Below are 27,700 nucleotides of genomic sequence, written 5' to 3'. Positions count from 1 at the left end.
ATGAGTACAGGTAAGCTCAACAGCTCATTCTAATTTTGGGGGATTTAAGACTGCTAATACTCAGACGATGAGTCTCAGTGACGTGGCTGAAGATATGATGACCAAACCTCACACCAAGAGATGAGACGACGACGACATTTCGGTCCGTTCGGGACCATTATCAAGTCCAGGACGGACCGAAACGTCGTCGTCACTTCACTTTCTAGCGTGTGGGTCAGTCATCACAGTTTGCTTATATCTTCACCAAATCTGTAGTGCTAATTATATTTAAAACTAATTGGGGGGGGGGGGGTTTGGGGGGCCGGTGGAAGGGGGGGGGGGAAAGCTTATGTAGCTGACTTAAAAAAAAATTAAAATACTATTGAGATTTTTAAGCATTTTTATTTGCTGAAGTCGAGTACAAATGAGATTTTGATTGATTGATGATCCTCTGGAGATTGATGCAAAAATGGTATTTGTCGTAAAATGCTAATATATGTAGCCAGTATTAATACTGCTACACATAATATGCAAACTACAGTCGCTGATGTTTAAGCTACAGTCATTGATGTACAAAGTACAGTCATTGATGTACAAAGTACAGTCATTAATGTACAAAGTACAGTCATTGATGTACAAAGTACAGTCATTGATGAACAAAGTACAGTCATTGATGTACAAAGTACAGTCATTGATGTACAAAGTACAGTCATTGATGTACAAAGTACAGTCATTGATGTACAAAGTACAGTCATTGATGTACAAAGTACAGTCATTGATGTACAAAGTACAGTCATTGATGTACAAACTACAGTCATTGATGTACAAACTACAGTCAATGATGTACAAACTACAGGCTCTGATGTACAAAGTACAGTCATTGATGTACAAACTACAGGCTCTGATGTACAAAGTACAGTTATTGATGTATAAACTACAGGCTCTGATGTACAAAGTACAGTCAATGACGTACAAACTACAGGCTCTGATGTACAAAATACAGTCATTGATGTACAAACTACAGGCTCTGATGTACAAAGTACAGTCAATGATCTATAAACTACAGGCTCTGATGTACAAAGTACAGTCAATGACGTACAAACTACAGGCTCTGATGTACAAAATACAGTCATTGATGTACAAACTACAGGCTCTGATGTACAAAGTACAGTCATTGATGTACAAACTACAGGCTCTGATGTACAAAGTACAGTTATTGATGTATAAACTACAGGCTCTGATGTACAAAGTACAGTCAATGATCTATAAACTACAGGCTCTGATGTACAAAGTACAGTCAATGATGCATAAACTACAGACTCTGATGTACAAAGTACAGTCAATGATGTATAAACTACAGTCATTGATGTACAAAGTACAGTCATTGATGTACAAACTACAGTCATTAATGTACAAACTACAGTCATTGATGTACAAACTACAGGCTCTGATGTACAAAGTACAGTCATTGATGTACAAACTACAGGCTCTGATGTACAAAGTACAGTCATTGATGTACAAACTAGAATCTCTAATGTATCTCTTTAAAAAATCGCAAATATAACCACGTAATTTTGAACATAAAATATTTAGGGTAAAAATATGAGATTTAGAACTCCCTCGTGTGTAATTAATATCCCATTTTTAATCGTTGTTCATATTTTCAATTTATTGCATATTTATGCCGGGAATTTACAGATATCAGAGAGGCCATAGAATCTAAATTGGTCTCCCGTGATGATTTGTGGTCTCCCGTGATGAGTTGTGGTCTCCCGTGATGAGTTGTGGTCTCCCGTGATGAGTTGTGGTCTCCCGTGATGAGTTGCGGTCTCCCGTGATGAGTTGTGGTCTCCTGTGATGAGTTGCGGTCTCCCGTGATGAGTTGTGGTCTCCTGTGATGAGTTGCGGTCTCCCGTGATGAGTTGTGGTCTCCCGTGATGAGTTGCGGTCTCCCGTGATGAGTTGTGGTCTCCTGTGATGAGTTGCGGTCTCCCGTGATGAGTTGTGGTCTCCCGTGATGAGTTGTGGTCTCCCGTGATGAGTTGTGAATAATTCCTGTTAGCTGCTGTGGGTTCCAATGGTGGATTTTCATTTGGATTGGGATTATACACAGAGAACACACTAACGTGATGCATCAAATGAACAAATCCACAAGGGCCGTGACGAGGATTCGAACCTGCGTCCGGGAGCATCCCAGACACTGCCTTAATCGACTGACTCGACTGAATCGACTTTGTTCATTTTATTGGGATTATATTTTATTAGTATTATTATCATAGTATTGGTATTATTAATGTTTCCTTATCCGGTTGGCTATTGGCTATTTCAGTGGCAATTCAATATTAAATTATTTTTATTTTCAATATCAGTATTATTATCTTTCTTTTTACAGTGTAGCAAGTTAGAATCGAACTTTATTTTGATCGTTAATCTGAAGAATACTGGATACATGTATGGTACAAGTTCATTTACAAGTTGGAAATATTGAAGTTTCTTAGGCCTGGTTACCAACCAGTTTCATTAATTCTTGTGTATTTTGGATGACACGAACTTTGACCTTTAAGAAATGGGAACATCAATGTCGTAGGACTATTCAGTGCCTACTCTTTTAATGGTTCGTTCTTAAGGGGCCTGGAGAAAGGGTAAATAAGGGGGGGGGAAGGGTTGTTATATCCCTATTATAGCCAGCATAGTTGGCACAGGTGTTGGTCAGGAACACCGGTTAGTAATGAGGTGATTAGAGAACGTTGACCAGACCACACACACTAGAAGGTGAACGGACGACGACTTTTCGTCGTCGTCGACTTGATTTGTCAATCAATCGTCAAGTCAATCGACTTGAGAATGGTCCAGGACGGACCGAAACGTCGTCGTCGTCCCTTCACCTTCTAGTGTGTGGTGTGGTCAACATACTTTAGCCACGTTATTGTGACTCATCTTGTTGTTGTTAAAGATTCGCTACCTGGAACAAACTTCCAAGTAGCACGGGCTATGGCGAGCCCGTAACTTGATGTGACTCATCGCCTGCATGTGATTAGAGAACACCACAGATGTCATCTTAAGGTCAAGGGGGGGGCGGGGGTTATCTTAACATTCTCTTTCCTGGGAGTTGTTATTATGAAATGTTATCATGTTATCATGTACTTTTTTCTCTCAACACTCTACACCGGCTGCTAATTTTCATATTAATCCATTTTTTTTCTTAATAATAGTGGAGTAATTACTGATCCATTGGGAAATTTTCTCATGAGCGCTTTCGTTGCTTTGCCTGTGCGTGAGGGTTGGCACAGGTGTAGCACAGGTGTAGCACAGGTTGGCACATTTACGACGCTGTAGGTACCCACCTGTGGGTACCTACAGATATGGGGCCAGATTCACGAAAGCACTTACGCAAACACTTACGAACGTGTACATCTTTCCTCAATCTTTGACGGCTTTGGTTACATTTATTAAACAGTTTACAAGCATCAAAACTTCCCATTCAACTGTTGTTATTGTTATAAACAGCCTCCTGGTGCTTCGGTGCTCATTAACTGTTTAATAATTGTAAACAAAGCCGCCAAAGATTGAGAAAAGATGTACAGGTTCGTAAGTGCTTGCGTAACTGCTTCGTGAATCTGGTCCCATGGTCATTGAGGCTTGCGACCGTCAGAGGTCTCTGTCGATCGACTGATAACAAAATTTCAACTACCTAAGAGGAGACACGGGCATGAATAGCCCGTAACCTCTGTGGATAGTGCCACTCTATCGCTAAACTCTGGGAAAACTATCGCTGCTTAACTAGCCTCGAGAAGAAATCGTTTAACTCCACTATTTCGTTGATTTCATTTAATTCCGATAATGTAATTATTTCTGATGACTATATAAGCTCTCCATGATTGAACTTGTGGAACTATTGGACGATAAAATTACTGTAATTTGTGGAAATAAATTTTTGATATAAATTTTTTTCGAGGAAGAACACGAGTCTCAGGCTCTCGTATTCCTGAAACTTCCCAAACCAAAATAACAGAGGTTAAAGTATACACTTTCTCTTAACAAAGGTTTTCCTGTATTTCCATAATGTTGAAATATATTTTTTTGTTGATGTGGATATTTTTGTAGATGTAGATGTTATTTTAGTAGATGTAGATATTTCTTGTCGATGTAGATGACATTTTTGTAGATGTAGATATTTCTGGTCGATGTAGATGACATATTTGTAGATGTAGATGTTATTTTAGTAGATGTAGATATTTCTTGTCGATGTAGATGACATTTTTGTAGATGTAGATATTTCTGGTCGATGTAGATGACATATTTGTAGATGTAGATGTTATTTTAGTAGATGTAGATATTTCTTGTCGATGTAGATGACATTTTTGTAGATGTAGATATTTCTGGTCGATGTAGATGACATATTTGTAGATGTAGATTATATATTTTAGGATGTAGATAATATTTTTTTGAAGATGTAGATGATATTTTTGTAGATACAGATGTTATTTTTGTAGATGTAGATAACATTTGGTAGATGTAGATGATATTCTTGTAGAAGAATCCATCCAGATCCCTTAAAGCACGTGTAAACAGCTTCATTGAGTACAGTAACCCAGCCTCCCACGCCACTCACATTATCTTAGAAGTCTTATCTTAGAAGTCTTATCTTAGAAGTCTAACTACCACCTCCACTATCTCCGAAGTACACCAATGGAACTACTGAACGGTAGTCACCGCCGCCAGTTGGACGGGGACAGGAATTGACGAGATCCTTCGGCGCCGTTGTGATTGGTAAACGCTCACAAATAGTTTCGATAAATGGTCTCTATGTTTAGACAAGACTTCAGTGTACTTGGAAATTTCTCACCATTCGTGTCGCTGTAATGGGGATATTTCTCACCATTTATAACGCTGTAATGGGGATATTTCTCACCATTTACGACGCTGTAATGGGATATTTCTCACCATTTATGACGCTGTAATGGGGATATTTCTCACCATTTACGACGCTGTAATGGGGATATTTCTCACCATTTACGACGCTGTAATGGGGATATTTCTCACCATTTACGACGCTGTAATGAGATATTTCTCACCATTTACGACGCTGTAATGGGGATATTTCTCACCATTTACGACGCTGTAATGGGATATTTCTCACCATTTATGACGTTGTAATGGGATATTTCTCACCATTTACGACGCTGTAGTTGAATAATTTCAATTACTATAAAATACGATTACCTCCAGGGGGGTGGAACTTAAATTGGTCTAGCTGGAAAAGGGGGGGATGAGAATATAGAAAGGGGGTGGATGACAGGATAGAAAGGGGATGGATGAGACGGTGGATAGAGAGGATAGAGGATCGTCCCTATGCGAGCCATGAATGATGTGTTCAGCCCTCCAGAGGACAGTATAACACGGCCTCTGTCGTGGGGTGGGATTAGCCAGGGGGGAAAATCATAGATAATAGGCCATATGGGCTAGGGAGAGAGGGAGACAGGGAGAGTGGGAGACAGGGAGAGTGAGAGACAGTGAGAGTGAGAGACAGGGAGAGTGGTAGACACGCACCAGGCATACGGTCGGCCGTGCCTTCATCAGACAGAGAGGCCCAAGTCTGCTGTGGTCTAGAAAGATATTCAGTGTGTCGGATGCTGGATGCCGCAGAGATGAGATGAACATGCGCGGTCTCCGTGTGGGTCTTTGAGTGTCTGGGAGCCTCAGTGTGGGTCTGGGAGCCTCAGTGTGTGTCTGGGAGCCTCAGTGTGTGTCTGGGAGCCTCAGTGTGTGTCTGGGAGCCACAGTGTGGGTCTGTGAGTCTCAGTGTGGGTCTTTGAGTGTGCGTCTGGGAGCCTCAGTGTGTGTCTGGGAGCCACAGTGTGGGTCTGGGAGCCTCAGTGTGGGTCTGTGAGTCTCAGTGTGGGTCTTTGAGTGTGCGTCTGGGAGCCTCAGTGTGTGTCTGGGAGCCTCAGTGTGGGTCTGAGAGCTTCAGTGTGGGTCTGTGAGTCTCAGTGTGGGTCTGTGAGTCTCAGTGTGGGTCTTTGAGTTTGTCTGGGAGCCACAGTGTGGGTCTGGGAGCCTCAGTGTGGGTCTGAGAGCCTCAGAGAGTGTGTCTGGGAGCCTCAGTGTGGGTCTTTGAGTGTGTCTGGGAGCCACAGTGTGGGTCTGGGAGCCTCAGTGTGGGTCTGTGAGCCTCAGAGTGTGTCTGTGAGCCACAGTGTGGGTCTGAGAGCCTCAGTGTGGGTCTGAGAGCTTCAGTGTGGGTCTGGGAGCCTCAGTGTGGGTCTGGGAGCCACGATGTGGGTCTGGGAGCCTCAGTGTGGGTCTGGGAGCCACAGTGTGGATCTGGGAGCCTCAGTGTGTGGGTCTGGGAGCCACAGTGTGGGTCTGGGAGCCTCAGTGTGGGTCTGGGAGCCACAGTGTGGGTCTGGGAGCCTCAGTGTGGGTCTGGGAGCCACAGTGTGGGTCTGGGAGCCTCAGTGTGGGTCTGGGAGCCACAGTGTGGGTCTGGGAGCCTCAGTGTGGGTCTGGGAGCCACAGTGTGGGTCTGGGAGCCACAGTGTGGGTCTGGGAGCCTCAGTGTGGGTCTGGGAGCCACAGTGTGGGTCTGTGAGCCTCAGTGTGTGGGTCTGGGAGCCACAGTGTGGCTCTGTGAGCCTCAGTGTGGGTCTGTGAGCCTCAGTGTGGGTCTGTGAGCCTCAGTGTGGGTCTGTGAGCCTCAGTGTGGGTCTGGGAGCCTCAGTGTGGGTCTGGGAGCCTCAGTGTGGGTCTGTGAGCCACAGTGTGGGTCTGGGAGCCTCAGTGTGGGTCTGCGAGCCTCAGAGTGGGTCTGTGGGCCTCCGAGTGTGTGTCTGAGAGTCTGAGAGTGTGTCTGAGAGTCTCCGAGTGTGTCTGAGAGTCTCCGAGTGTGTCTGAGAGTCTCCGAGTGTGTCTGAAAGCCTCCAAGTGTGTCTGAAAGCCTCCAAGTGTGTCTGAAAGCCTCCAAGTGTGTCTGAAAGCCTCAGAGGACCGCAAGAACACATGTTCACATTCAAAATGACAGCTGAGAGAGAGAGAGGAATTGGATAGATGTTATTGTTTTTAATGCTGAGAGAGGACGGGAACTGACAGATGCTCTCATTCTGTTGACAGTTAATATCGGCACCTGAGAGATAATGTGACACACAGGTGTTCTCACTAAGCTGGAGGCTGAGGCGGGGAAGGACACATGTTACAGGTGTCTGTCCATCACCCATTTTTTCCTCCTCATTTTTGCTGTGTATCTTAATTTTTTTTCTTGTCCATCTCTTTCCGCTCGTTCGTCTCCCCATTTCTTATCTCTTTCCACGCTTGATCTTCTCTCTCTTCTTCTCTCTCTCCGGAGCCCGAGACATAAACTGGGAGCTCCGACCCCCACAAACTCCTTACAACTTCATATCTATAATGAACATCTATGGTCAGGAATATCGAGGCTTGTTAGGTCTTCCTCCTGGACCTCTCTTTCTCTCTCTCTCTCTCTCTCTCTCTCTCTCTCTCTCTCTCTCTCTCTCTCTCTCTCTCTCTCTCTCTCTCTCACTTTCTCTCAGTTCTGGGTACACGGTTACGCTATATATAGTTTCCTTAAACCTCTCTGTGGGAGAGGTGAGAGAGAGAGAGAGAGAGAGAGAGAGAGAGATATGTTTCATGCTTGAGGCCCGAGACAGGTGTGTGTGTGTGTATATGTGGGTTGAACTGTTTCTATATGTGAGGTTTGAAGCACAGGCTGGAAGCAGTGAGGTTTAATATTGGAAAACAAATAATATCCCCCTGGAGATTCTTTGCAGAAAGCCAGTCTGGTAAGCCAGTCCAGTAGGCACATGCAATAAGCCAGTCGAGAAAGACTGTCCATTAAACAACTCCAATAAGCCAGCTCAAAGTCAGCGCGGAAGAGTAGGAGAGAAGAGGAATGAGTAAGAACGAAGAGGGAGAGTGAGGGAGAGGAGTGAGAGGGCGAGAGAAAGAGGGAGGGAAGGGAGAGGGAAGGGGAAGGCTCGTAGGAGAAAAGGTAGAAGAGAAGGAGAGTCACGTATCCCCCCTCAAAAAACCTATAAAACTCTTCCTAATAAGGAAATATAACCGGGGGAAAAGACAATTGACTGAACCTTTTCTTTCTCAGAGTGCCTCCCATTGTCTCATTCTTCGCACCTCATCAATCCTCATGTTTATGTCCTTGATCTCTTCATTCTCCTCCTCCTCCTCCTTCTCTTACTCCTTCGCTGCATTCGGTGGTTGGCAGGAGGAACCAATTTCTATGTAAATAAACTTCATACGAGTGTTTACTTAATTTTAAAGTTTCGTATTTTTTTGTATTTTTGTTTGAAATTTTGTTTTCTTGGGTGTCGAGGGAGACAGGTTGAAGTACACGGCACAGTTTGTGTAATGTTGTTGTGGCTCGTGTGACCACGTGTATGTGTGTGTGTGTGTGTGTGTGTGTGTGTGTGTGTGTGTGTGTGTGAGACAGGTTGAAGTACACGGCACAGTTTGTGTAATGTTGTTGTGGCTCGTGTGACCACGTGTGTGTGTGTGGGTGTGTGTGTGTGTGTGTGTGTGTGTGTGTGTGTGTGTGTGTGTGTGTGTGTGTGTGTGTGTGTGTGTGTGTGTGTGGGTGTGTGTGTGGGTGTGTGTGTGTGTGTGTACTCGGCTAGTTGTGCTTGCGGGGGTTGAGCTCTGGCTCTTTGGTCCCGCCTCTCAACCATCAATCAACAGGTGTACAGGTTCCTGAGCCTACTGGGCTCTATCATATCATTTGAAACTGTGTATGGAATCAGCCTCCACCACATCACTGCCTAATGCATTCCACCTGTTAACTACTCTGATACTGAAAAAGTTCTTTCTAACGTCCTTGTGGCTCATTTGGGTATTCAGTTTCCACTTGTTTCCACCCTTGTTAAACAATATATCTTTATCTACCCTGTCGATTTTTTTTTTAGAATTTTGTAGGTAGTGATCATGTCTCCCCGAGCTCTTCTGTCTTCCAGCGACATGAGGTGCATTTCACTCAGTCTTTCCTCGTAATTCATGCCTCTTAGTTCTGGGACTAGCTAGTGGCATACCTCTGAACTTTTCCCAGCTTCGTCTTGTGCTTGACAATGTACGGGCTCCATGCTGGGGCCGCATACTCCAGGATATGTGTGGTGTCTTCACCTACTCCTTCTTTATCATCCCTTGCTTGTCTTCCTTCACATTTCTCACTCACATCTTAATCTTCCATGCCCACTTCCTTCCTCCTCCTCCTCTCTCTTCTCCTCCTCCTCCTCCTCTCTCTTCTCCTCCTCCTCCTCCTCCTCTCTCTTCTCCTCCTCCTCTTCCTTCACTAATTACAAACCGGGCCCTCCCCAGGTCTCAAGAGACCTCCTGGCCACTCAGAATAAATCATTAATTCAATCAGATAATTGACACGGCAGTTGCCTCTGGCTCCAGTATTGTCTAACGTACGACCGAACCGTCTTGGGGCGGTCAGATGGGAGAGAATACGGGACAGGGATGGAACGGGAAGGAAGGGAGAGATCAGGAAGAGACACAATCATTATCATCATCATACGTCATCTTATATTAACCCATGAGTTCCATGATAAGACTGCGGTGATTACACAGGACAGAATAGGCTGCATTTTCCTCGACTACCAGAAAGCAGTCGACGCTATCCGCACAGAGACTCTTCATGCTTGGGGGGAGGGGGGCGGAAGAACAATTGATAATTGATAAACTGGCTAAGGAAGGACCTCACAGCAAGGACACAGAGGGCCACAGTGAGAGAGTATACACTAGCGCAGAGAGAGCAGTAACGAGAGGAGTGCCACAGGGGCCACCACTAAGGGGCTCCTGTGTTTGTATATACGTTTATAAATATAAACATATATAAATATATATATATACATATATTCACATATATAAATATGTTTGTAATATATGTAAAAGACCCCACAGAAGATACAGCCTTTATCAGATGTTTTCTGATGATATAAATGAGCAGAATCAGAACAGAAGTCTGGTACATTGCCAGTAACCCAAATAGAATAGGTCTAAAACTATGCAAAAAGTCTGAGCTGAGTGAACCAAGTTGTGAAGAAAGGCTGAAGGACCTGAAGTCAACTAGTCTTCTTACAAATTACGTCTGAATTTGGCCAATTGAATTAGGCTGAATTTGAAAATTAAAACAAATTGAAAATAAATTTTGGATTTTTTTTTCCAAAACAGTAATTAACGATTCCTCTATTAGGTTAGGAGGGCAGGAAGTTCTCCTAAGGTTCAAAACGTCATGAAAATCGTTAATTGAAACTTTTCCTCTCCTAATCTAACCGAGTAAGCCAGAGGACTTAAACAGAAAACGGGACAGTACATCACTTTTGTGAGCCGATTTCATTTCAACTTCCGTCTATTTTTGGCCATAGCGCATACGAGTGAAAAGCGACGTTATTTTAAGAGGACGGGTTGATCACCCCAACAGAAGGCAAGACAACGACACAATACCAATACTTAATAGTCATTTTGAGTATTTTGGTTACTAACAACTGAACGAGGTGACAGAAGACGAAAGACCCTGCTGAGTCACAGAGATTCACAGACACACCCCAGAGACTCACAGACACACCCACAGACTCACAGACACACCCCAGAGACTCACAGACACACCCCAGAGACTCACAGACACACCCAGAGACTCACAGACACACCCACAGACTCACAGACACACCCCAGAGACTCACAGACACACCCCAGAGACTCACAGACACACCCAGAGACTCACAGACACACCCCAGAGACTCACAGACAAACCCCAGAGACTCACAGACACACCCCAGAGACTCACAGACACACCCCAGAGACTCACAGACACACCCCAGAGACTCACAGACACACCCCAGAGACTCACAGACACACCCCACAGACTCACAGACACACCCCAGAGACTCACAGACACACCCAGAGACTCACAGACACACCCCAGAGACTCACAGACACACCCCACAGACTCACAGACATACCCCAGAGACTCACAGACACACCCCAGAGACTCACAGACACACCCCAGAGACTCACAGACACACCCCAGAGACTCACAGACACACCCCAGAGACTCACAGACACACCCCAGAGACTCACAGACACACCCAGAGACTCACAGACACACCCCAGAGAGTCACAGACACACCCAGAGACTCACAGACACACCCCAGAGACTCACAGACACACCCCAGAGACTCACAGACACACCCCAGAGACTCACAGACACACCCAGAGACTCACAGACACACCCAGAGACTCACAGACACACCCCAGAGACTCACAGACACACCCCAGAGATTCACAGACACACCCAGAGACTCACAGACACACCCCAGAGACTCACAGACACACCCACAGACTCACAGACACACCCACAGACTCACAGACACACCCACAGACTCACAGACACACCCACAGACTCACAGACACACCCCAGAGACTCACAGACACACCCAGAGACTCACAGACACACCCCCAGAGACTCACAGACACAACCAGAGGCTCACAGACACACCCAGAGACTCACAGACACAACCAAAGGCTCACAGACACACCCACAGACTCACAGACACACCCCAGAGACTCACAGACACACCTCACAGACTCACAGACACACCCCAGAGACTCACAGATGCACCCAGAGACTCACAGATACACCCCACAGACTCACAGACACACCCCACAGACTCACAGACACACCCCACAGACTCACAGACACACCCCACAGACTCACAGACACACCCCAGAGACTCACAGACACACCCAGAGACTCACAGACACACCCACAGACTCACAGACACACGCACAGACTCACAGACACACACCCCAGAGACTCACAGACACACACCCCACAGACTCACAGACACACACCCCAGAGACTCACAGACACACACCCCACAGACTCACAGACACACACCCCAGAGACTCACAAACACACACCCCACAGACTCACAGACACACTCAGAACGCCAAAAAGGCATCATTAGTGTTTCACCGCGCGAATTGCAATTAAAATCTCAGTTTACCTTTCAACAATAATATTTTATAACATACGATGCACAAATCTCGTTGGTGGAGTATAACGCAGTTCTCATTGGTCGGGATAAGGAGCCAACGAGCGAATCACCAAGCCGGCTATCAGTTATGGCTTCCGCAGACATTGTATTTATTTTTGGCTCTCTCTCTTTACGAGAGAGAGAGCCTTGCGAGGCTCCTCTTTACGAGAGAGAGAGCCTTGCGAGGCTCCTCTTTACGAGAGAGAGAGCCTTGCGAGGCTCCTCTTTACGAGAGAGAGAGCCTTGCGAGGCTCCTCTTTACGAGAGAGAGAGCCTTGCGAGGCTCCTCTTTACGAGAGAGAGAGCCTTGCGAGGCTCCTCTTTACGAGAGAGAGAGCCTTGCGAGGCTCCTCTTTACGAGAGAGAGAGCCTTGCGAGGCTCCTCTTTACGAGAGAGAGAGCCTTGCGAGGCTCCTCTTTACGAGAGAGAGAGAGAGAGAGAGCAAGTACAGACACAAGAGGAAAGGACGGGGAGGACAACTGAAACTTTGAGGAAGACTAATAATGTATCATATTGGCACTGGCTGGTAAGGAAACTATACACCCTAAGGGTGTATAATTTAAGGGGTCTCGTAGCCTGGTGGATAGCGCGCATGACTCGTAATTCTGTGGCGCGGGTTCGATTCCCGCACGAGGTAGAAACCTGTAGGCAAAGTTTCTTTCACCCTGAATGCCCCTGTTACCTAGCAGTAAATTGGTACCTGGGTGTTAGTCAGCTGTCACGGGCTGCTTCCTGGGGGTGGAGGCCTGGTCGAGGACCGGGCCGCGGGGACACAAAAGCCCCGAAGTCATCTCAAGATAACCTCAAGATAACCCTCGCTCTGATTGGTCGACAGCTGTATCAGCATCACTCTGATTGGTCGAGCGCCATCAATCTCATCGGTCATGGGAAACGAATCCTTCTCAGAATTCACATAATCATGCAGATGAGACATTTTTATGTCTCATATTAATTTGTTCTCAACTGAGAACAAATTGTTCTTAAACATTACTAAAATGAGCAGTGATATTTATCAAGATTATATTATATATATATATATATATATATATATATATATATATATATATATATATATATATATATATATATATTTGTTAATGTTGCTTTTGTTGTTGTAATTAATGTAGTTGTTGATATTTAAATTGATTTGTTCAGTGAAAGAATTGTCCTTACTATTGTTTTTATTATTAACTTTTAACAGCTGACAGCCTCGGGTGACGGCTGACAGCCTTGGGTGACGACTGACAGCCTCGGGTGACAGCTGACAGCCTCGGGTGACGGCTGACAGCCTCGGGTGACAGCTGACAGCCTCGGGTGACGGCTGACAGCCTCGGGTGACGACTGACAGCCTCGGGTGACAGCTGACAGCCTCGGGTGACAGCTGACAGCCTCGGGTGACAGCTGACAGCCTCGGGTGACGGCTGACAGCCTTGGGTGACGACTGACAGCCTCGGGTGACAGCTGACAGCCTCGGGTGACGGCTGACAGCCTTGGGTGACGACTGACAGCCTCGGGTGACAGCTGACAGCCTCGGGTGACAGCTGACAGCCTCGGGTGACAGCTGACAGCCTCGGGTGACAGCTGACAGCCTCGCGTGACCGCTGACAGCCTCGGGTGACCGCTGACAGCCTCGCATGACCGCTGACAGCCTCGGGTGACAGCTCACAGCCTCGGGTGACAGCTCACAGCCTCGGGTGACAGCTGACAGCCTCGGGTGACAGCTGACAGCCTCGGGTGACGGTTGACAGCCTCGGGTGACAGCTGACAGCCTCGGGTGACAGCTGACAGCCTCGCGTGACCGCTGACAGCCTCGGGTGACAGCTGACAGCCTCGGGTGACAGCTGTTAACCTCGGGTGACAGCTCACAGCCTCGGGTGACAGCTCACAGCCTCGGGTGACAGCTCACAGCCTCGGGTGACAGCTCACAGCCTCGGGTGACAGCTGACAACCTCGGGTGACAGCTCACAGCCTCGGGTGACAGCTCACAGCCTCGGGTGACAGCTGACAGCCTCGGATGACAGCTGACAGCCTCGGATGACAGCCTCGGGTGACAGCTGACAGCCTCGGGTGACAGCTGACAACCTCGGGTGACAGCTGACAACCTCGGGTGACAGCTGACAGCCTCGGGTGACAGCTGACAGCCTCGGGTGACAGCTGACAGCCTCGGGTGACAGCTGACAGCCTCGGGTGACAGCTGACAGCCTCGGGTGACAGCTGACAGCCTCGGGTGACAGCTGACAGCCTCGCGTGACCGCTGACAGCCTCGGGTGACAGCTAAGAGGGATGAACACAGTGTCCATCACATATAACTACACATATGACATTAACTCTGGCATGTAGACCTGTTCTGTAAGTATAGAGACCGAGGTAGACCTTAAAGGTGTTTAAAGTGGAGTATCACCCTCGAGGCCTGACCTCTGACCCCGGCCTCATGGCTGGTGGTGGTCTGGTCAACCAGGCTGTTAGACTCCGCCGCTCGCCATCTGAGGGAGAATGTACAGGAGTCGGTCTATCTTACATATATCTACGTCGGTCTATCACATATGTAGACGTTAAAAATCACACGTCAAAGCAAATTGATCTGCCAGAGTTTGATTGATCAGAGCGTGATATTATAATCTTAATTAATCGTCAATTTTCACCTGGCTCAATCGAAGATGGTGATTTTTTGTTTTATTTAAATCCTAATTTGTACCCCTATAATGGACGTTAGGATTGTTATGTTTATATATACATTGTATTTGAAAAGTGTATAATTCCTAAGTATATAATTTTAGCTTCATATATCAGTAGAGGAATAATAATTTATTTAATTAAGCGCTTGTTAATAGTAAGCGGTCAGCTGATGTGTTAACAGCTGTTTGGGTGTAAACAAACCAGACACGTGGCCGCCGTCCTCCGCCCAACAAACAAGTCCTCTCAGACGCTTATTAAAGTCCTCTCAGACGCTTATTAAAGTCCTCTCAGACGCTTATTAGGACCCGTAGATTCTTTGCAAACTGTCTATCAATGAAGTCTGGACTGCTCTTTCATTTTATAGAATAAAAAATAGCATTATAGTAAATATTTTAGGAGATTTACAAAGGTAACCATTGTATTATAGAGCGATTGTCGCAGAAGGCATTACTACCCAAAACTTGAATTGGCATGAACAATATGATCTCAAAGTCACGTCACAAGCCTCATGTACTCTATATATAAGGCACAAAACTGTATCTCTTATTTTCGTTAATTTCAGCTCTGTTAGGATAGGAAGGTTAGGTTAGGTTAGGATAGGAAGGTTAGGTTAGGTTTAGTTTTATTTAAAGGGAAGCGATGACGTATAGGTTACATATTTCTCTCAGGTCTAAGACCCAACTCGCAGAAGGGTCAGAGCAGACCAAAGAGCAATTAGTGAGTGGTTAGAGGTCAGTAGGTCGTCCCCCCAGGCTAACCCTCGCTTGACTACTTAAACCATCCAGTTAAACCACTTTTGGGACTTCGTTCTCTCAAGGAGAATGTGTAGAAGTGATGCTGATAGTACTTTGAGTTGAGGTAATTACAAAATTAGGGAATTTCCATGGTGTGCTGTCAGCTATCATAGTGAACCCTGAATCACAGTACACAAGTTATTACGAACAAAGTTACTTTAATTCCGAAACTTTAAAACATTGTGTGGGAGAAAGCTTACTGATAATTGAAACTTTAAACCTTCAGCTATTGTCCTTATTTTATAAAACTACAAATTAAAATTGTTTTATTTTAGAAAACAATGTTCAATTATGTTTTATCCTGAAGCGAAATGTTTCTTCGTGAACTATTCCTTCTTGCTACTGAATTATTTACCGTGCTAGCATTACTAAAACTTATGGGGAGACCCGTGAGAGATACACACCCCAGAGACAGGACATCCTGGCCTAGATAAACACTTGTTTCCCCAGAGAAATTGTGTATTATATGTATATATATATATATATATATCTTCTCTGAATGCTCTTTGTTTTCTTCTTCGAGGATGTGGGTCCCTGCAATTGCACCAGAGGTGGTACCCCTAATAATAATATATATATATATATATATATATATATATATATATATATATATATATATATATATATATATATAATAATCCCTTTAGTGTTTATATACCTATGCTTGAACTTTGATTGATTATGAGATATTAAATGGCAACCAAATCTAAATTGCGTCTATTTATATGCATTGTTTCTTGTTAAAAAAAATTGTGATATTTTTAAATCCCAATTTGTACCCTCATTTATTTATTTCCTGCCATTGCACAATTCAATCACATTCCCACGAAAGGTGTAAAGAATTAAATAAATTGGGCTCTAGTAGTCTTCCAAATTGCGAGGCTTTTACAGCTCGGGGGATTAAATTGGTAACCTTTTAATAGTATGTACTCAAGATAATTTCCTTGGTCTCAGGATCAAACAATGGTTAAGTGTATGTCCCCTCGTCCTGAAGACACAGTGAACCACGACTAGTTTCATCAACGAACCACCAAAACCACATTCCGTAACGCTGAAAAATGTAAATGTAAATCCACACACATCAGAGTAAATTTCTCTAAAAAGCAGGAGATAAGTGTGTAAAAAAAGGCTTCCATAAAAGGTGGCCTTTGAGCCCTCATGGGAAAACGGGAAGAAAAAGAAGAATGGCTGAGGTCAATTCACTGGAAATGCGACAAAGACGGGCTCTAAGTACCATATCTTTGTCACAGCCGCCTGTGTCCTGTTATCTCCCCACTTACGACCTCTCAAAGTTTAAGATCACGTTTCCTCCTGAACACGCTCCCACAATCAATCCTTATACAAGTCTCCAATTACCGCAACGTGTTCAGAAAGTCCTACTATGGCCTAGAAAGTCTCTCTCTCTCTCTCTCTCTCTCTCTCTCTCTCTCTCTCTCTCTCTCTCTCTCTCTCTCTCTCTCTCTCTGTATTCACATTAAAAACATTCCCATTTTGCCTAATCGGTACAATTCGAATCATTAGTCCCAAAAAAGTATTTAAATTTAATAGGGTCGTTAACGACGTCTAATTGGACTTAATTGCAGGACCCCCTTGCCAGCCGTTGTGGCTAGTGGAAGAATGAGCGGGCCCGCTGTACGAGGGAGGGAGAGAGAGAGAGAGAGAGAGAGAGAGAGAGAGAGAGAGAGAGAGAGAGAGAGAGAGAGAGAGAGAGAGAGAGAGAGAGAGAGAGAGAGAGAATGTGAGGAGAGAGAGAGAGATAGTAGACATAATAAGAGAACAAATAAATTGGTTAGAAAGGCGGGGTCCAAGAGCTAATAGCTCAATTCTGCAGACACAAGCAGTACACACACATACACACACACACACACACACACACACACACACACACACACACACCGTCTCTACCTCTCACCACCTGACTCTCCATCTCCAAGATCTCCATTTATAGCCCTAAATGAATATACCAAACATATTTCAATATCCAATTAGACATGTCGTGCCTATTCCTTCCACTAATTCATCCCGGCACTAACCGCAGGAACCTGTCCAGAACCAGGCCCTCACGACCCACCTCAAGAATGCAACAGTTACCGTCCTTGGAGAGCGAATAGAAAACGAGGCGAGTGTCGCCAGCGGTCACCCCGATTAATTTTGCTTGAGTGCGGTTACTTCTTCACATTTCAATTATTCTTTTGAATTTTTTGAGGGTTTTGTTTGAACAGGGATCGGTGATTGTAGCTCCAAATGCTACATTTACTGGTGCGAGGGAGGGGGGGGCGGTAATAAGAATGATCGCTACTGATAGGACGATGGGACGAGGGAGTGGGGAATGGTTGAGAGGACAAGGGTTCGGGGAAGGATTGGTGAATGAGATATTGCGATATCTTAAGCAGTGTTCTGGAAGATGTAGATGCAAAAGCCACCCACCTATATTGCAACCTTTCAGGCAAGATTTAGATTAGACAAAAAGGTAATTATGGCGCAAGAGGTAGAATGTGGCTCGCAGGTGGGGGCATGAAGAGCTAGATCTCTCCTCCCTGCAGTCACTGTTACGTAAGTTGTGTTAGGTGAGCCTCACATCTGTAGGACCACTAGGCATATTCTATATGGATGTTAGATGCCTACTATTATACAGGGGTGACCTTAAGTTGTGTCCTGTGCAGTATACGAGGTCACTGTGAAGTGTGATTATAATCACAGTGAACAGTGAATAGATACTGTTCACTGTGAAGATACGGGAGAATACAGATACTGAACGTAAAGGGGAGAATACGTCACTCTGTCACCTACTGTGACTTCACTGTACTTCTGCTACCTTTAGACTGTGTTAAGACACAGTTTCCAACCAAGCCTACCCCCTTCCATAACTCTCTCTTCACTCCTCTCTCTCTCCCTTCATCCTCCACCTGTTCCCCTTTCCAATATTCTCTCTGCATCATCATTTCTTCCAATCCCTCTATTCTCTTCTTTCTCTCTCTCTCATACTTTATTATTTTCCAACTGTCCCATTTTCTCTTATGCTCCCTCTTAGCCCCTTTCCTCCCTCTCTCTCTTCCACCTGATACCCCCCTTCACCCTGTACATAGTGGCTCTCTCTCTCTCTCCTTCCTCTACCTGTCTCCACCTTCCAATCCCTCTATTCTCTTCTTTCTCTCTCTCTCATACTTTATTTTCCAACTGTCCCATTTTCTCCTATGCTCCCTCTTAGCCCCTTTCCTCCCTCTCTCTCTCTTCCACCTGATACCCCCTTCACCCTGTACATAGTGGCTCTCTCCCTCCTCTCCCTCCTCTACCTCCCTCTCCTCTCCCCTGTGGTAGTTCCTTACCTCAACAACTTCCGCCAACCTCCCACAGAGGCGCCACAATCACCTCATTTGCATCCTCAGCAGACGTGCAAACTCCGCAGGGAACATCATCCCCTTGAAGCTTCAGCTCTCTCACGCTCTAAGCCCCCCCCCTCCCCCCCCACCCCCATCTTCCTTATCTTCCCTATCATTCTCATTCTAACCTGCTCTCATTCTTCCTTCACCCTCCTGCCCCTTCATCGCTGGGTATCATGTTAATATCCACAAGGATATTGAACTACTCAAATGCCTTTTCCTTAAGCAGTTTTTCTCAAAAATTGCGAACTGCATTTTTGGTGTGGGTGGAATGCTGTGTGTCTGTCTGTCTGTCGAGTGGTGGAGTCGGACCATAAGGCCTCTGAGGACACTCACAGCCTTCAGACTGACAGACGCTCCAGTTCTCTTTTAACTCGGCAAATAGCTTCTGTCACAGGCAAAACACGGGCGATTTGCATAACCACCGTCTTGGGCACTTTCCGTCTCTGTGTGTGTGTGTGGCTTAATGCTTGCGGCGTGAGAGCAAGTCCAGCATAACTCAAGGGAATTAAATATTGTCATTACAAAACGCTCTTGTCATGTTTGTATATGCGTGTGGCGCAATATTGAAATAACGTCATTGCAACGTTATTTTAAATGTGTCTAAAACGTTGTAATAACGTTTAAAACGTTAGAAAATCTTGTGGGTTATAGTTTGTGTAATTACCTAAGTGTAATCACCTAAGTGTAGTTACAGGATGAGAGCTACGCTCGTGGTGTCCCGTCTTCCCAGCACTCTTTGTCATATAACGCTTTGACACTACTGACGGTCTTGGCCTCCACCACCTTCTCACCTAACTTGTTCCAACCGTCTACCACTCTGTTTGCGAAAGTGAATTTTCTTACATTTCTTCGGCATCTGTGTTTAGCTAGTTTAAATCTATGACCTGTGTCATAGATTTAGATTCCCAGTGTGAGCTGGGAATGTTGAAACCATCTTGGCGTCCTCCACCCAAGTTAATATTTTGCAGACATATGGTAATTAACTGAGAGGACGAATCGTACGGTGTAATTAACAATTTGTTTTCACATATGAATGAATGGAATTATGTGACGTTTCTTTACGGGGATTTGAAGTGTGTTTGCAGTTCAAGTTCAAGTAAGTTTATTGAGACAAGAAAGAAATATATCTCAAAAGGGATAGAGTAGCTTAGGCTAATTCTACCCCCAGTGTTTGCAGAGGACGTGAATGAAACCATGTATCGAGTCATGGCTTCGTAGCCTGGTGGATAGCGCGCAGGACTCGTGATTCTGTGGCGCGGGTTCGATTCCCGCACGAGGCAGAAACAAATGGGCAAAGTTTCTTTCACCCTGAATGCCCCTGTTACCTAGCAGTAAATAGGTACCTGGGTGTTAGCCAGCTGTCACGGGCTGCTTCCTGGGGGTGGAGGCCTGGTCGAGGACCGGGCCGCGGGGACACTTAAAAAAAAAAAGCCCCGAAATCATCTCAAGATAACCTCAAGATGGCTTCATGTAAGCTCGAGTGAATTAAAAGTCAAATATTTACGCACATTTCTTTAATATTTTATAATGATAAGCTGTGAACCCGACAATCTTTATTGATGGGCTGAATTTTACAGACACCATTTTTCTCTAGAGCAAACTCAACGAAAACAATATCTTTGCTACCCCAATATTTTTTCTATTAATTCGTCTATGTAAGCAATAAAAAAAATTTTCTCCCGACAGAGTTGTTAAATATATGTGTGTTTAAAGAACCTTAAATATCTGTTGATACATCCCACATATTACAGGGCTTTGTGGAGGATTGTAACCCATTCCCAACCCACTAAAGTGATCTTAATTATCGCCTCAAGAGCCAGCAAGGGGGACCAAGGATTCGTGCCACATGGGATTGAAACTATTCTCCAAAGAACAGAAGAAAGCAGAGAGAAGTCTGAGTGGAAATCAATTGATAAAAGCAGAAGTGTTTATTGTTTTTTGTAACCTATTTGGGACCTTTGTTGGGATATATATATATATATATATATATATATATATATATATATATATATATATATATATATATATATATATATATGTGTGTGTGTGTGTGTGTGTGTGCGCGCGACTGAAAACTCACACCCCAGAAGTGACTCGAACCCATACTGCCAGGAGCAACGCAACTGGTATCTGGTATCAATTAGGCGTCCAGTAGAAACCAGTTGCGTTGCTCCTGGCAGTATGGGTTCGAGTCACTTCTGGGGTGTGAGTTTTGAGTCGCATATAGTCCTGGGGACCATTCAGGCTTGTTCGCATATATATAATGTGTGTGTGTGTGTGTGTGTGTGTATGTGTGTGTGTGTGTGTGTGTGTGTGTGTGTGTGTGTGTGTGTGTGTGTGTGTGTGTGTGTGCACGCACGCACGGGTACCTGCCTGTCCATTCCATCCTTCTCACGTTCCATTTCCACCATTTTATTTCTCTCCTCTTTATCCCATGTCCCGTTTTCTTTCATCATCTTTAGCCTCGCTCTTGACTAATTGTGAGAGACCAAGCGAGGGAGAAAGATAGGTTATCTCTGTCTCTCAACTGGCCGTGGATATCTCTCCCAACCGGCCGTGGATATCTATGACCGCATCGCCTCTGAGCGTGAAGTCGGATGGTTGCGTAGATTCAGCATTAACGGTTCGCTATCCTCTTTAAAGTGTGGGGGGTCGAACCCGGAGATCTGGTATTATCATCACTAAATGGTCACCATAACAGCTTTTATTCTCTGTTTCTTTCCGTCTTCGGTCTTTCACTATCTCCTCTTTCCATCAACTGCCTTCCTCCCTCACTTCCTTCCTCCCTCACTTCCTTCCTCCCTCACTTCCTTCCTCCCTCACTTCCTTTCTCCCTCACTTCCTTCCTCCCTCCCTCACTTCCTTCCTCCCTCACTTCCTTTCTCCCTCACTTCCTTCCTCCCTCACTTCCTTCCTCCCTCACTTCCTTTCTCCCTCACTTCCTTCCTCCCTCACTTCCTTTCTCCCTCACTTCCTTCCTCCCTCACTTCCTTCCTCCCTCACTTCCTTCCTCCCTCACTTCCTTCCTCCCTCACTTCCTTCCTCCCTCACTTCCTTCCTCCCTCACTTCCTTCCTCCCTCACTTCCTTCCTCCCTCACTTCCTTCCTCCCTCACTTCCTTCCTCCCTCACTTCCTTCCTCCCTCACTTCCTTCCTCCCTCACTTCCTTCCTCCCTCACTTCCTTCCTCCCTCACTTCCTTCCTCCCTCACTTCCTTTCTCCCTCACTTCCTTCCTCCCTCCCTCACTTCCTTCCTCCCTCACTTCCTTCCTCCCTCACTTCCTTCCTTCCTTCTTTCATTCATTCATCATTACTATACTCATTGTATTTTTCTCTCTCTCTTTAGGACTCTCAGTGCTATATAGTCGCAATGGCTTGGCGCTTTCTCCTGGTAATTGCATTGTATCTATAGAACCCACAAATTCTAGAAATTTTATTCTTTATTTCATTCCTCTATGCTTCCTCTCACTCCTCTTCCTCCTCCTCCTCCCCTCTTCACCTCTCTTCCTTCCTCTCCCATGACCAAAGCTGTCCCACAAGACAGGTGCCGGAGCTAAGAGGGTTAAGCTCCAAGAACAGGCTAATGAACTAAATCTCACAATCCCAGAGGATAGAAGGAAAAGGAGGGGGGGGGGGGACCTGATCCCAGCATACAAGATACCGAGGGGAATAGACAAGGTGGACAGACTCTTCAGATTGAGAGAAGGTAAGAGAGTAGGATCGCAATGGAAGCTGGAACCGCCAATGAGCCGAAGGTATACAAGGAAATACTTGCATTTCAAGTATTAAGTTGTGGAAGCCACCTCCACCAGGGAGCCGGTCTGCCGAGCGGACAGCACGCTGGACTTGTGATCCTGTGGTCCTGGGTTCGATCCCAGGCACCGGCGAGAAACAATGGGCAGTGTTTCTTTCACCCTATGCCCCTGTTACCTAGCAGTAAAATAGGTACCTGGGTGTTAGTCAGCTGTCATGGGCTGCTTCCTGGGGGGTGGAGGCCTGGTCGAGGACCGGGCCGGGGCGACACTAAAAGCCCCGAAATCATCTCAAGATAACCTCAAGATAACCTCCACCCACATCGTTAAGGTCACAGATTCGACGAAAAGAATTTTTGGACGTCAGAATGGTTAAAAATGTAACGGAATACAAGGAGCCAGACCTCACCCCCACCCATTAGACGCTGTTATGTATACCCCTTAATCCTCCCTACCCCCCTACCCCCCCCTTACCCTTAGTCCCCTCCTCTCCCCCCTCCTCCCCCTCCCCTTCTCTCTCAATACTTATTTGGTACACATGGCTGAGTCTGGTGTGGATAATGGGTGCTGGATGAGGGGAGAGAGATGAGGGGAGAATAAGGGGGGGTTGGGGGGTAGGGGGTCAAGGGAAAGGGGGGGGGAGCGGGTCAGTAAAGGGGAAAGAAGTATGGGATGGCTCAGTTTACCTGCTCTAACCTCCGGGTACTTGTGTGGGGGGTATATAACCCTTTCCCTTTATAAAAGAGGTTATATGTCTATATAGCTAGTGAATGGAACCTTTCCCTTTACTTTTCCCATGCTCCCTTCCTCCCATGGTCATCCCTCTCTCTCTCCCACCCCCTCTCCCATGCTCTACTTTCTCTCCCACTCCCTCTCTCCCATGCTCTACTCTCTCTCCCACTACCATTTTAGGGTCGACTGAGTTTCGTCAGATGTGATAACCCAGCCTAAGATGGTGCTCTGAGAGCTCTGGTGTCAAGACGGTGCTCTGAGGGCTCTGGTGTCAAGACGGGGCTCTGAGGGCTCTGGTGTCAAGACGGTGCTCTGAGAGCTCTGGTGTCAAGACGGTGCTCTGAGAGCTCTTGTGTTAAGACGGTGCTCTGAGGGCTCTGGTGTCAAGACGGGGCTCTGAGGGCTCTGGTGTCAAGACGGTGCTCTGAGGGCTCTGGTGTCAAGACGGGGCTCTGAGAGCTCTTGTGTTAAGACGGTGCCAGATTGTGCACCGTCTTGCATACTAGAAGATTGATGGAGAAGCAAGCTAATGGAGAAGATTGCGCGAAGAAAGCTAGTGGAACATCTGGAGTGAAGGAACTTTGTAACACAGCATCAACATGGGTTCAGGGATGGCAGGTCCTGCCTCACAGGGTTACTTGAATTCTACGACCAGGCAGCAAAAATCAGGCAAGAAAGAGAAGGGTGGGCAGACTGCATATTTTTGGATTGCCAGAAAGCCTTTGACATAGTACCACACAAGAGGCTAGTGAAAAAGCTGGAGTGAAAGGGAATGGACTCCATTGGATAAAGGAGTACCTAAGCAACAGGAGACAACGAGTCACTGTGAGGAGTGAGGTCTCAGATTGACGAGACGTTACGAGTGGAGTCCCGCAGGGGTCAGTCCTTGGACCTATACTGTTTCTAATATATGTAAATGATCTCACAGAGGGAATAGACTCGTTCCTCTCAGTGTTTGCTGATGATGCAAAAATTATGAGGAGGATTGAAACAGAGGATGATAGTAGGAGGCTACAAGATGACCTGGACAGTTTGAATGAATGGTCCAATAAATGGCTGCTCAAGTTCAACCCGAGTAAATGCAAAGTAATGAAACTAGGCGGTGGAAACAGAAGGCCAGACACAGGATACAGAATGGAGATGAAGTACTTCATGAAACGGACAGAGAGAAAGATCTAGGAGTTGATATCACACCAAACCTGTTTCCTGAAGCCCACGTAAAAAGAATAACGTCTGCGGCATTTGCGAGGCTGGCTAACATCAGAACAGCGTTCATGAACCTGTGTAAGGAATCATTCAGAATCTTGTATACCACATATGTAAGACCAATCCTGGAGTATGCGGCCCCAGCATGGAGCCCGTACCTTGTCAAGCACAAGACGAAGCTAAAAAAAGTTCAGAGGTATGCCACTAGGCTAGTCCCAGAACTAAGAGACATGAGTTATGAGGAAAGGCTGCGGGAAATGCACCTCACGACACTGGAAGACAGAAGAGTAAGAGACATGATCACTACCTACAAAATTCTCAGAGGAATTGACAGGGTAGATAAGGATAAACTTTTTAACACTGGTGGGACGCGAACAAGGGGACACAGGTGGAGACTGAGTACCCAAATGAGCCACAGAGACATTAGAAAGAATTTGTTCAGTGTCAGAGTAGTTAGTAAATGGAATGCACTAGGAAGTGATGTGGTGGAGGCTGACTCCATACACAGTTTCAAATGTAGATATGATAGAGCCCAGTCGGCTCAGGAACCTGTACACCAGTTGATTGACAGTTGAGAGGCGGGACCAAAGAGCCAGAGCTCAATCCCCGCAAGCACAACTAGGTGAGTACACACACACACACACACACACGCACACACGCACACACGCGCACACACACACACACACACACACACACACACACACACACACACACACACACACACACACAATTAGACGAAGGCCTTCGTTACACCCACCTGGTATTCCTGATTGCGTGCACATAAAGGTATTTCCTTCTCTTACTCCCCTCCCCCCCTCACCCCCTCTTGGCACTCCCCCCATCGCCTTTAGGGCCATCGTGGCACTGCCTGGCACTATCCTCCAAGCAGATGCTCCAGCAATTGGCTTCAGTTAAGGGGTAGCGAACCTTCCCATGCAACCTGCTTTCCGTAGCTCGCCTGATGCTGCGTGGTCTGTCTTGGTGCCTCCTGTGTGTTGCTCTTGGTGCCTCCTGTGTGTTGCTCTTGGTGCGTCCTGTGTGTTGCTCTTGGTGCGTCCTGTGTGTTGCTCTTGGTGCCTCCTGTGTGTTGCTCTTGGTGCCTCCTGTGTGTTGCTCTTGGTGCCTCCTGTGTGTTGCTCTTGGTGCCTCCTGTGTGTTGCTCTTGGTGCCTCCTGTGTGTTGCTCTTGGTGCCTCCTGTGTGTTGCTCTTGGTGCCTCCTGTGTGTTGCTCTTGGTGCCTCCTGTGTGTTGCTCTTGGTGCCTCCTGTGTGTTGCTCTAGGTGCCTCCTGTGTGTTGCTCTTGGTGCCTGTGTGTTGCTCTTGGTGCCTCCTGTGTGTTGCTCTTGGTGCCTCCTGTGTGTTGCTCTTGGTGCGTCCTGTGTGTTGCTCTAGGTGCCTCCTGTGTGTTGCTCTAGGTGCCTCCTGTGTGTTGCTCTAGGTGTCTCCTGTGTGTTGCTCTTGGTGCCTCCTGTGTGTTGCTCTTGTAGCCTCCTGTGTGTTGCTCTTGGTGCCTCCTGTGTGTTGCTCTTGGTGCCTCCTGTGTGTTGCTCTAGGTGTCTCCTGTGTGTTGCTCTTGGTGCCTCCTGTGTGTTGCTCTTGGTGTCTCCTGTGTGTTGCTCTTGTAGCCTCCTGTGTGTTGCTCTTGGTGCCTCCTGTGTGTTGCTCTTGGTGCCTCCTGTGTGCTGCTCTTGGTGCCTCCTGTGTGTTGCTCTTGGTGCCTCCTGTGTGTTGCTCTTGGTGCCTCCTGTGTGTTGCTCTTGGTGCCTCCTGTGTGTTGCTCTTGTAGCCTCCTGTGTGTTGCTCTTGGTGCCTCCTGTGTGTTGCTCTTGGTGCCTCCTGTGTGTTGCTCTTGTAGCCTCCTGTGTGTTGCTCTTGCGGTCTGCTGAGCGTCCGTGTCTGTCTGCCTGTCTCTTCTCTCTCTGTCTCCTCACGACCAAACAGCATTTATCGCTTTCCTAAACTCTGAAGCGACAAGACGTGAGATTGTTTCTCAGGCCCTGAGAGCTGGCTTTCCTCACCTCTCTCAGCATCCACTCTCCTCCATCTACGCTGTCTCAGCATCCACTCTCCATCTCCGCTGCCTCAGCATCCACTCTCCTCCATCTCCGCTCTCTCCGCATCCACTCTCCATCTCCACTGCCTCAGCATCCACTCTCCTCCATCTCCGCTTCCTCAGCATCCACTCTCCATCTCCACTGCCTCAGCATCCACTCTCCTCCATCTCCGCTTCCTCAGCATCCACTCTCCATCTCCGCTGCCTCAGCATCCACTCTCCTCCATCTCCGCTTCCTCAGCATCCACTCTCCATCTCCGCTCTCTCAGCATCCACTCTCCATCTCCGCTGCCTCAGCATCCACTCTCCATCCGTCCACCTCAAGACAACGGCTCTCAGTACTTTGTCTCAGGGGCAGATGATACGTGTAGCTAAGATAGACGAAGGAGAGATGAAGGGAAGAGAGAGAGAGATGAAGGGAATAGAAGAAGAGTTGAAGAGGAGGAGGAAACGCATCGACTTAATCTGATAAAGAAAGCATTAATAATTAGGAGGAATAGAAGAGGAATACTTGAAAGAAGCAAAAGGAAGATGCAGGGGAATAATAAGGAATGGGGAAATGCAAGGGAAGCAGAGGAACTAAAAGAGGGAATAGGGGGAGGAATGGGGGGACAGAGAGGGATGGTTTGAGAAACGAAAGGGAATAAGGGATGGGTAAGAGAAAGTGAAGGATAAGAATACGAGGCGGAGAAAATTGTAATTATATTAGAGTGAAGCGGGAGAGAAAGTGAAGCGGGAAGTTAAAAGTGACGGTGAAGAGGGTGAAAGTGACAGTGAAAGTGACAGTGAAGGTGACGGAGGTATGACGGAAAAACGTCGAGTATCAAAACCGTCCACAAAATACTGGACTAGATGCCGAAGACGTGTATGTTGACATGATCGAGACATACAAAATCCTCAGGGAGATTGACAGAATAGAAGACAGGGATAGGTTGAGGGAGTAGGGGTCATTAGAGAGACAGGTGAAGCTGACGGTTCAAAAGCCTGTGGGGGCCCAGGCGCTGACTCTCAACCTGCTGAATGAAAGATACGGGTACATACGCACGCACTTATACTCACGCAAGT

The 27,700-nt window shown here is 46.4% G+C and overlaps 1 protein-coding gene across 1 annotated transcript; it reads left to right on the top strand.

The window, feature by feature from the left end:
* On the top strand, positions 1-27,010 carry LOC123753444 (uncharacterized). The gene is made up of 5 exons (XM_069304497.1): positions 1-10; positions 542-892; positions 1,046-1,186; positions 1,340-1,480; positions 26,610-27,010. The coding sequence occupies exons 1-5, from the start codon at positions 1-3 to the stop codon at positions 27,008-27,010; spliced, it is 1,044 nt and encodes a 347-aa protein (XP_069160598.1).
* Positions 27,011-27,700: the final 690 nt, after the last annotated feature.

The sequence above is a fragment of the Procambarus clarkii genome, chromosome 52 (assembly GCF_040958095.1).
Source record: "Procambarus clarkii isolate CNS0578487 chromosome 52, FALCON_Pclarkii_2.0, whole genome shotgun sequence".
In the NCBI taxonomy this organism is placed as follows: Eukaryota; Metazoa; Arthropoda; class Malacostraca; order Decapoda; family Cambaridae; genus Procambarus; species Procambarus clarkii.
Note: the sequence above shows the minus strand (reverse complement) of the source record. Positions and strands in the feature narration are given on the sequence as shown.